The sequence below is a fragment of the Cebus imitator genome, unplaced genomic scaffold (genome assembly GCF_001604975.1).
Source record: "Cebus imitator isolate Cc_AM_T3 unplaced genomic scaffold, Cebus_imitator-1.0 Scaffold537, whole genome shotgun sequence".
NCBI classification, from domain to species: Eukaryota; Metazoa; Chordata; class Mammalia; order Primates; family Cebidae; genus Cebus; species Cebus imitator.
This window is the reverse complement of record NW_016107852.1, coordinates 1,252,691-1,262,205: the sequence shown is the minus strand read 5'-3', so window position 1 is coordinate 1,262,205 and position 9,515 is coordinate 1,252,691. Positions and strand designations below refer to the sequence as shown.

At 38.1% G+C, this 9,515-nt stretch overlaps 1 protein-coding gene across 1 annotated transcript; it reads right to left on the bottom strand.

Moving 5' to 3' along the window:
- Positions 1-340: 340 nt before the first annotated feature.
- CXCL9 (C-X-C motif chemokine ligand 9) lies at positions 341-6,887 on the bottom strand. Its single transcript, XM_017514803.1, has 4 exons — positions 6,756-6,887; positions 5,517-5,643; positions 3,797-3,881; positions 341-2,721 (listed from the first exon to the last, which is right to left on the bottom strand). Exons 1-4 carry the CDS (start codon positions 6,817-6,819, stop codon positions 2,608-2,610), a joined length of 390 nt encoding a protein of 129 aa, XP_017370292.1. The 5' UTR covers positions 6,820-6,887; the 3' UTR covers positions 341-2,607.
- Positions 6,888-9,515: the final 2,628 nt, after the last annotated feature.

Genomic DNA, 9,515 nt, shown 5'->3' with positions numbered 1-9,515 from the left:
ATCTCACCTCACTGCAACCTCTGCCTCCCAGGTTCAAGCTATTCTCCTACCTCAGCCTCCCAAATAACTGAGACTACAGGTGCATGCCACCATACCCAGCTAATTTTTGTAATTTTAGTAGAGATGGGGGTCTCACCATATTGGCCAGGCTCATCTCGAACTCCTGACCTCAAGTCAGCTTCAGCCTCCCAAACTGCTGGGATTACAGGCGTGAGCTGCCCGGCCCCACATTAACTCTTTTAAGTCAATGTTGTCGTAAGGCAGTGTTGTCATATTTTCTATAGGGTTGTCATTACTTTTATTCCTGTCCCCAATAGGCCCTTTAAAGAGCTTTCATGTGTTATCTCAATTATTGTTACACTTTATTTGAGAAAGCTAAAATGTAAATAAGAAGGACATATGAGATTTATTATTAAACACTCAATAGTTGAAGGGTATGTTCAAGACAAAAAAAATCAAGATTTGTTTTCTGATTAATGGTCTATTTATTGATACCATTCTATTTTAACAAAGAAAATATTTCAAATTACAAGGTATACAAGTCAATACTGTTTTGAACTTAAAAATTATTTGCTTTGAGAGTATATGTGTGTGTGTGTGTGTGTGTGTATGTATAATAAATGATTACAAAGTGTGTGTTAGTGAAAATATGTGGTCTTTGGTTATTAGCTATATACTGTCTACTTGTGAGATGCAAGGTAAGTGGGTCACAGACTCTCAAATTTATGAAACACTTAGATTTTTCAAGGAAGTTACATGGAAGGGACTAGGGAGTTTCATGATTAGGTAAGACATTCGAGTGGGATGTCCACTGCAGCACTCTAAATCATCAGCAGTGTGAGGGGTGATACAATTTGGTAAAGTGAGTATACGTTTAAATTCTGGCCAAAGACAACCTCTCCTACACAATTCACGGAACCTTCTCTGGAAAGAGGTTTCCATGTCCTGCAGAGGCTAACTGGGCACCAATCATACCTCCACTAACTGACCTGGCTGCTCCCTCTAGTGCTTGATACCTCCCTGTTCCCTTTCTTCGTGAGAGATTGTGTGGTAATGGATAATCACCATACAACTCCAAAACAAGTAAGTGGACAATAAAATTCATATTTGCTTAAAATAAGTTTTGAAAATGATCTTGGTAGCTATCTTGTTGGATCATAGAAAGCTGAAGCTTGCTGGGAATGGCACTGAAGGAATTTTTGTATGGTTGGGAAAAGGTTGGTCACTGACAGATCTTAGAGCCCTTTTCATTGTAAGATTCTGTGATTTTCGGGAAACTATATTTTCTAATTTTCTAAAAACAGTCCAGAATATCTGCAACCTTATTATTATTACCACGTGCTTCTTATTGTTGGAGAAGCTAAGTAAATTTCCTGTCATAATAAGACAAGGATGTTGCATCATCCCTAGTCCCTGCAGTGAATGGCCAAGATAATAAGTAAGAGGTTAACCAGGGGCTAGCCAACATGGAGGTGCCAGAAAAAGCCAGCACCTGCTCTGAGACAATGGTCTGACTGCCCTCCTGCCTGTAATGACAGCAATTAAAAAATTATGAAAACCTAATTCCACAGTATTATTAGGCACTGTGGAAGAATCACAGAAATAAACCGTGGTTCTTGCCCTCAAGAAGCTGACAATCTGTTTGGAGAGCTAGGATAAACACACAGGAATTAGTTAACCATTCATTGTTCACCCATGTGGTAACGAACCCAAGTGAAATAGGAATTTTAAGATAATATATGTGTCCAAAAAGGTTTATTTAAGAGGCAGGACTTGAACTAAGCCTTGAAGACTGGCTTGAGTGAGGATGAATAGGGAGAAGAGAGCATTTCTGTGGGGTGTTGGGGACAAGGTGAGAAAGGAGTCGACACAGATAAATCAGAGCATGTAACATATGCACTGGAGAGGAGGCAGGCACTGAATTGTGGTAGGACGGAGAAGAGCTGACTTGAATGAAGCAAAGGGGAACAATAACAAAGTGTTGAGCAGACAAGATAGAATCACATGGCTTCCAACGGCAGAAAGGGGCCTCTGAAAGCTACACACTGGTGATCTCCAGTGGTGATACCCAACAGCAACCAGCATGAATCTCTCAGACACATTATATGTGAGGCCTGTAGGCTGATTCAAATCCAGAGGTTGATGGCCACAGCAGCTTGGTGAGGTCCAGCTCAATTTCAAACTGTTTGGCTCACCAGCATGCTATGCTAATAGGCTTAGGACTTGCTGGCATGTGCCTCAGATACTCTCTGGAGGCTGCAGTGTGTGGAAGCCTAGGGCTGCTCTTCCAGGCAGCTGTTGTGTGTGGGATGCAGTTGTCTGAGCATCTGTCTGGACATGGATATTACTAAAATCACGGCCTTAAGCATGATGAAATTCAGTTGGCAGGTGGTAGAAGAATAAAGACAATCATGGCCTCTAACAATTCTTAACATTTGGATTCTCAAAATCAACTTTCTAGCTTTAGTTACAACTTCAGAGAAATGTTTTAAATTTTCTAGTCAAATTAACAAGCATTGTATTACATGCCATCCTCCTTTGGAATGATCTCGGTTTAATTAAAATAGAACATTTTTAACACAGAATACTTATTGGTGAAGTGGTTTCTTATGCAGCCTTCTTTTGATGAGGACGTTGAGATTTTTTAACTTTGCAAAGTTTCTTAACTTTCTTGTTTTTTTGACACTTTTTCCCATTCTTTTGCTTTTTCTTTTGGTTGACCTGTGAGAAGGGAAAAAGGGCAATGTTTCTGAATCTTACAATTTTCACTTATATTTGTACTCACTCTCCTGATTATGGTCTTTCTTCATCCTGAAAACCACATTAAAGTCACTTCACTCTCAGAGGGGCTCCTTTAGATTCTCCCTACTTTGCTCACTTTGAGGAGGAGACAACAGCCTTCTAACTGGCTGTCTTTTGTCTGTTCTTCTGGCTTATTACATCTCCCCGCAACCTTGCTTACCACTCACCTGCCCCAGCTGCAACCCTCTGAGGTTGGTAATGTTATCTTCCATGTTTTACATAGGAGGAGGCTGAGGCCTGGAGAGGGTGACTTGCCCAAATCTAGACAGCTAATGTGGCAGAACCAGCAGTCTGTCACACTCCAGAACCTGATCTCCCGCTCGCATACCAACTCCTTAGCATAACATGCAGGATTCCTCCTGCTTTGTCCTGACCGACTTTTCTACCTCAGTCCCTTCAGCCTCTTCACACAAACTCCAGCCACATTAATGGAAGCTCCCTGAACACAGCAAATTCTCTCGTGATTCTACTGCTCTGCTCACACTGTTCTTACCTTCCTGGCGAATTATTTATCCTTCAAGACCCAAATCAAATATCACCTGACATGAGAAATCTTCCTTAACACTTTCTCCTGCCCTGTTCCCCCAGCAAAGTACTCCCTCCTCTATATCTGCAAGATTCTTGTGCATACTGTTATATTTCTCACATTGTACTGTAATTATTAGCATATATTTGCTACAATAGGAAAAGACTATACCTTACTATGTTTGTATCCTCTGTGTCTACCATTCAATGAATTACATATTTATTATATGAAATAAGGACAAGCTCTGTACCCTCCAAGGAACACACATTCTTCTGGTGGGAGACAGAGGGGATACTATATGTAGGAACATAATTTTGTCCTAGGAACAAAATAGAAGCACCATAATATGAATGAAAAATGTATTCTTAAAAGTTATGTATTCTTATAGTGTTAATGAAAATGCAGATTCTTTGTTTTCCAAAGTTAATTTCTAAAAGGAAGAAAATGTTGTTCCTCTTTTTCACCAACCTGTTTCTCCCAGTTTTTTATCAGTTCCTTCACATCTGCTGAATCTGGGTTTAGACATGTTTGATCTCCATTCTTCAGTGTAGCACTGCCAAGGAAATAGCAATGAGACAGTTTTTTCTCATTAATAACTTAAATGCTTTTTTTCAGAAATAATGAAAATAACTATAAATTTTGCTGAATTTTCTAGTGAAACTACTTAAAATTATTTCCTAGGACAAAATGAGCCACTGGTTGAATTTTTTTTTTTTTTTTGAGATGGAGCTCTATTGCCAGGCTGGAGTACAGTGGTGCCATCTTGGCTCACTGCAACCTCTGCCTCCTGGGTTCAAGTGATTCTCTTGCCTCAGCCTCCCAAGTAGCTGGGACTACAGGTGCATGCCACCATGCCCAGCTAATTTTTGTAGAGACAGAGTTTGACTATGTCGGCCAGGATGGTCTCAATCTCTTGACTTTGTGATCCACCCGCCTCAACCTCCCAAAGTGCTGGGATTACAGGCATGAGCTACCGTGCCCACCCCTGATTGAATTTTAGAAATTACTTACAGTAGACTGTCTGGAAATACTTTAAATATTTCTCTAATTTTTCTGTATAGTGTGAGAAAAAGAGTGGTCAAGGATGATCTATAAAGACTTAAAATATGCACACATCCCTTAACCTAGCAATTCTAATCTCGAGAAAGGTACCATAGGAAAGAATTACAGACACACTACTGCCATAATAAGTTTCATTTCATCAGCAAAAATTTGGAAATAATCTATATTTCCAACAACAATAATTGGTCATCTAAATTATGGTTTATCCATATGATGAAATAAAATTAGGCCATTAAAAATGAGATTAGGTGGCTGGGCATGGTGGTTCACACCTATAACCTGTAATCCCAGCATTTTGGGAGGCCGAGGCAGGTGGATCACAAGGTCAGGAGTTCGAGACCAGCCTGGCCAAGATGGTGAAGCCCTGTCTCTACTAAAAATACAAGAAAAATTAGCTGGGCATGGTGGTGGGCGCCTATAATCCCAGCTACTCAGAAGGCTGAGGCAGGAGAACTGCTTGAACCCGGGAGGCAGAGGTTGCAGTAAGCCAAGATCCTACCAAAAAACAAAAAATAGGGAGAAAAAAAAAAAAAAAAAAAAAAAAAAAAAAAAAATAAAAGTGACGTTAGGTAAAAACGACATTATTAGAGATTTACTGACATAAAAAAATGTTCATGATATAGTTTTAATGAAAAATCAGATTACAAAACAGTATATGATTTAATTTTTGTGTTTGTATATTGTGTATATAAATACATATCTATGTTACATGCACATGAAGCAAATAAGGGAGATTTAGAAGATTGGGTTATATACTATAACTAAGGGGTTATATACTATAACTAAGGGGTTATAGTATACTAAGGTATACTAAGGGGTTAACAGTATTTGTCACTTGAGGATAGAATTATGAGTGATTTTTATTTTATTCTATTGTATCATCTGCATTAAACATTTTCTACAATAAACATGTGTTACTTTGGTAATACATCATTCTTGGGTCCTAATCTACCAGAAATTCCTTGTATTTTTAAGGAGAAAAAAGAAAGGGGCTGCCCAAATTTATGGAGGGGCTAACCATCTGATTTTTAAGTGTTTCTATGGGCAAGCACTCCAAGGGTAAAACATCCTAAATTTAATGTTCTTGCCAATATGGTGCATGCATGTTAGCTGGGTTGTTACTTACATGATTTCAGTTTTCTCACAGGAACGGCTTGGGGCAAATTGTTTAAGGTCTTTCAAGGATTGTAAGTGGATAGTCCCTTGGTTGGTGCTGATACAGGAACAGCGACCCTTCCTCATTACTAGGTTTCCTAAGGGAAAGAAAAAAGTAGAACACATTGGTTTAGTCCAATGTTTCAGTTTAGGTGATCTATCAAAATGATACATCTGACTGAGTCATGATTATTGCTATAATTTACCAAGTGCCTAAAAATCATCACCACAAACCTTTGAAGGAGGTATCATCTCTATTTTATACGTAAGGAAACTAAGGTTCAGAAAGGTTAAACAAAGAACCAAATCATACAGCTTTTAGGAGCAGGGGCAGGGTTTTAGCCGAGGTCTCTCTGAGTCCAAAGGTGTTGCTCTTAACTACCACATCTTATGTCCTTGGGAGCAAAAGAGACTTCCACAATATTTAATAAATGCCTATCACAAGACAAACAGATACCTAATTCATGTATGCCATGCTGATCATAGTTTCTTAAGCAACTCCTAAAGCCATTTATTATTTATTTTCTGACCTTGGGGAATGAAACTGGTGTTGGTGTTGAACAGAAAGCACTCCTTTGTAACCAATCACCACCTCCCTCCTCATCTTTTCTCCTCCCCACTGCCTTGCTTTTCAATAGTGTTTTAAATTTTTGAAAACCCCTTAAAATACATTATCTTAATTTTTAAATTCATATATTTACTTGGTACTTACTATACTAAATGCCATACATTATATAGTAGTCAGAAAAGGTATAACTACAAAGTTCTATTTTACAGATGATGAGGAAATTGAGGTCTAGAAAGATTAAGTAATTTGCCCAAGGTAACAAAGATAGTAAATAGAATAGGGACAACCTCTCTGATTGTTGGTTGGATCCTTAACTGGTTATCCACAGACATACTTATCAAAAAACAGTATCAGGGAGAAGAAAATAATTTAGGCGACAGAGTTTCATCCCATTATCACCCAGTTCGATGAACATTTACTGAACACTTACTAGGAATTCATACACCTAAATTACAAAGAGTTGTGTTTGACTTGGCAGATCTAAGTTATGAACTTTGGATAACTGATCATGTCACTGAGAAGCTTTTATAAGTGACCAAATATTACTCTTCAATGCAGGCGGAACATTCGACTTTATCTGGCTAATCAAGATTCTTTTACAGTAAATCACTTCTCTTTACAACCTAACTCAGAACCTCTTACCTTGAACTCCAATCAGAGCCAGCAAGATGAAGCCTAAGACGAAAAGAACACCACTTTTCTTCATAGTGATAGAATGGAGTTCTAAGTCACTCCTGGACCAGACTTTGAGCCTGATAAATTCTTTAGATAACACATTTTGGGCATCATATTTATTTAGGAAATTCATTTCTCTCCTAACCTCTGATTGGCTAGCATCTTAGCTGACCTAACCAAATTAACCACAAAATTGATTGTGCTAGGGGAAACCCTACTCTCAGATCCAAGGGAATTTCTGCATGTTTTTATTTCCATTTCACATAAATGGGTGGTTTATAATAAGTAATGTGAAACTAGCAACACTGATAGCTTTTTAGCATATTCACAGCTGCTCACCTGTTTGAAGAATAGGTTATCTAATGAATATCCTAATGTTACACAACAAGGGTTGGAGATGTGGTTTCCAGATGGTAAATATTAAAGTCCAGATAAGCAATACACTTTTTAAATTCTATTACTATTTATGGCATATCCTTCTGTATAATAGATGGCTACACTGATATTTTCTTATATTGCCCACCCAACTAATTAAAGCACCTTAATTTCCTCTGGGACCTGGTCATTATCTGCCAGTGGTAAGCTCATTTTGTATCATTCCTGCTACCATTTATTAGTTCTTAAATTGTTAGATTGGTTAGAATAAGGAGTCAGCTGCATGTAAGAGACCCAAATTAACAGTGGCTAAGAAATGCAGTAAAAACCAAAGATAAACAGCTGGGGCCTAATTAAACTAAAGAGCTTTTGCATGGCCAAAGTAAACAACCGACAGAGTGGGAGAAAATCTTCACAATCTATACATCTAACAAAGGACTAATATCCAGAATCTACAATGAACTCAAACAAATAAATAAGGAAAAAACAAACAATCCTATAAAAAAGTTGGCTAAGAACATGAATAGATAATTCTCAAAAGAATATACACAAATGACCACAAACATGAAAAAATGCTCAGCATCACTAATGATCAGGGAAATGCAAATCAAAAGAACAAGAATGGCTATAATAAAAAAAATCAACAAACAGCAGATGTTGCTGTGGATCAGGGAACACTTCTACACACGTGGTGGGAATGTAAACTAGTACCGCCACTATAGAAAACAGTGTGGAGATTCCTTAAAGAACTAAAGTAGTACTACCATTTGATCCAGCAATCCCACTACTGGGTATCTATCTACCCAGAGGAAAAGAAGTCATTTATCTGAAAAATGTGCTTGCATATGCATGTTTATAGCAGCACAATTCACAACAGCAAAATCATGGAACCAACCCAAAAGTCCATCAATCAATAAGTGGATAAAGAAACTGTGGTATACATACATGACGGAATACTACTCTGTCATAAAAATGAATTAACAGCATTAGTAGTGATCTGGAAGAGACTGGAGACTATTATTCTGAATGAAGTAACTCAGGAATGGAAAACCAAACATCATATGTTCTCACTGATATGGGGAGCTAAGCTGTGAGGACACAAAAGCCTAAGAATGATACAATGGATTTTGGGGACTTGTGGGGAAGAGTGAGGGGGGATGAGGGATAAAAGACTATAAATAGGGTGCAGTGTATACTGTTCAGGTGATGGATGCACCAAAATGTCACAAATCACCACTAAAGAACACCAAAAACTTATGGAAAAATAAATAACAGCGGCAATAAAAAACAGTGGCTAAGACAGAAGCTTATTTCTCTCTGACAGAGGTAGATGGATCAGCACTTGGATGGTGGTTCTTTCCCATGAGGTCTTCCAGGCTCCTCCTTTGTTTTGTCACCATCTCTAGATTGCTGCCCTCACACACATGGCCAAAGGTGGCTTGCCACCATGTCCAATTTCCAAGTACAGGATGGTAAGAAGGCAGCAAAAGGGCATGTCCCTCCTTTTCAGACACATCCTAGAAGTAACTATCTTTTTTTTTTTTTTTTTTTTTTTTTTTTTTTTTTTTTTTTTTTTTTTTTTTCTATCACATCCTGTGGGGGCAGGCCTTAGTCACATGACTACACCTAGCTGTAGGGAAAGTTAAGAAATGTGATCTTTATTTTGGTTGACTAGCTAAAGATTGGAGATTTCATTTGTGTAAAATAATGTTTCTCAATTTTTTTCATTATGGACTCTGCTGCATGCACACATGTACACACACACACTCCACCTTGCCCTGAGAAAAAATAGTTAACTGAAAACTAAATTTAATTTCTCCCTAAAGAGAGAAATCAAGTGCTAAGAAATAAGATTTTGTTGGGTAGGGTTGAACTTTGGTAGGCCACTAGTCATTGTAATATCTAAGATATTTTTAGCTCTCCAAGAACCGATTTTTGTCCCCCTTGGGAGCAACTTGCCCCTCCTCCCATTGACAATGCATACTGTAGAATTAGGGGAGAGCAGGGCAGATATTAGCATTTTGTGTCACATGGTGCATATTTTTTGCCTGGTTTCTATACAGATCATTAACACTTAAATAGAATTACAGAATTCTTTTTGAAGAAAACATGTGGTGACCATTGATACAGCTTATCCCTTTGCTTATAAAATTTTGGTGCTCTCTGTGACCATGCACAGAGTGGAGATAGGCTCACATTCCTGCTTTACTACTTAATGATTGTGTGCAAAATACTTTTTTTGTGAGCCTCATCTCCCTCATTTGAGAAAATTATTAGACCTCACAGGCTGTTAAGATTAATGCCAAGGATGGGTTGTCAGCTGCAAAATATCACAGAGCTAGTGGCTGTACT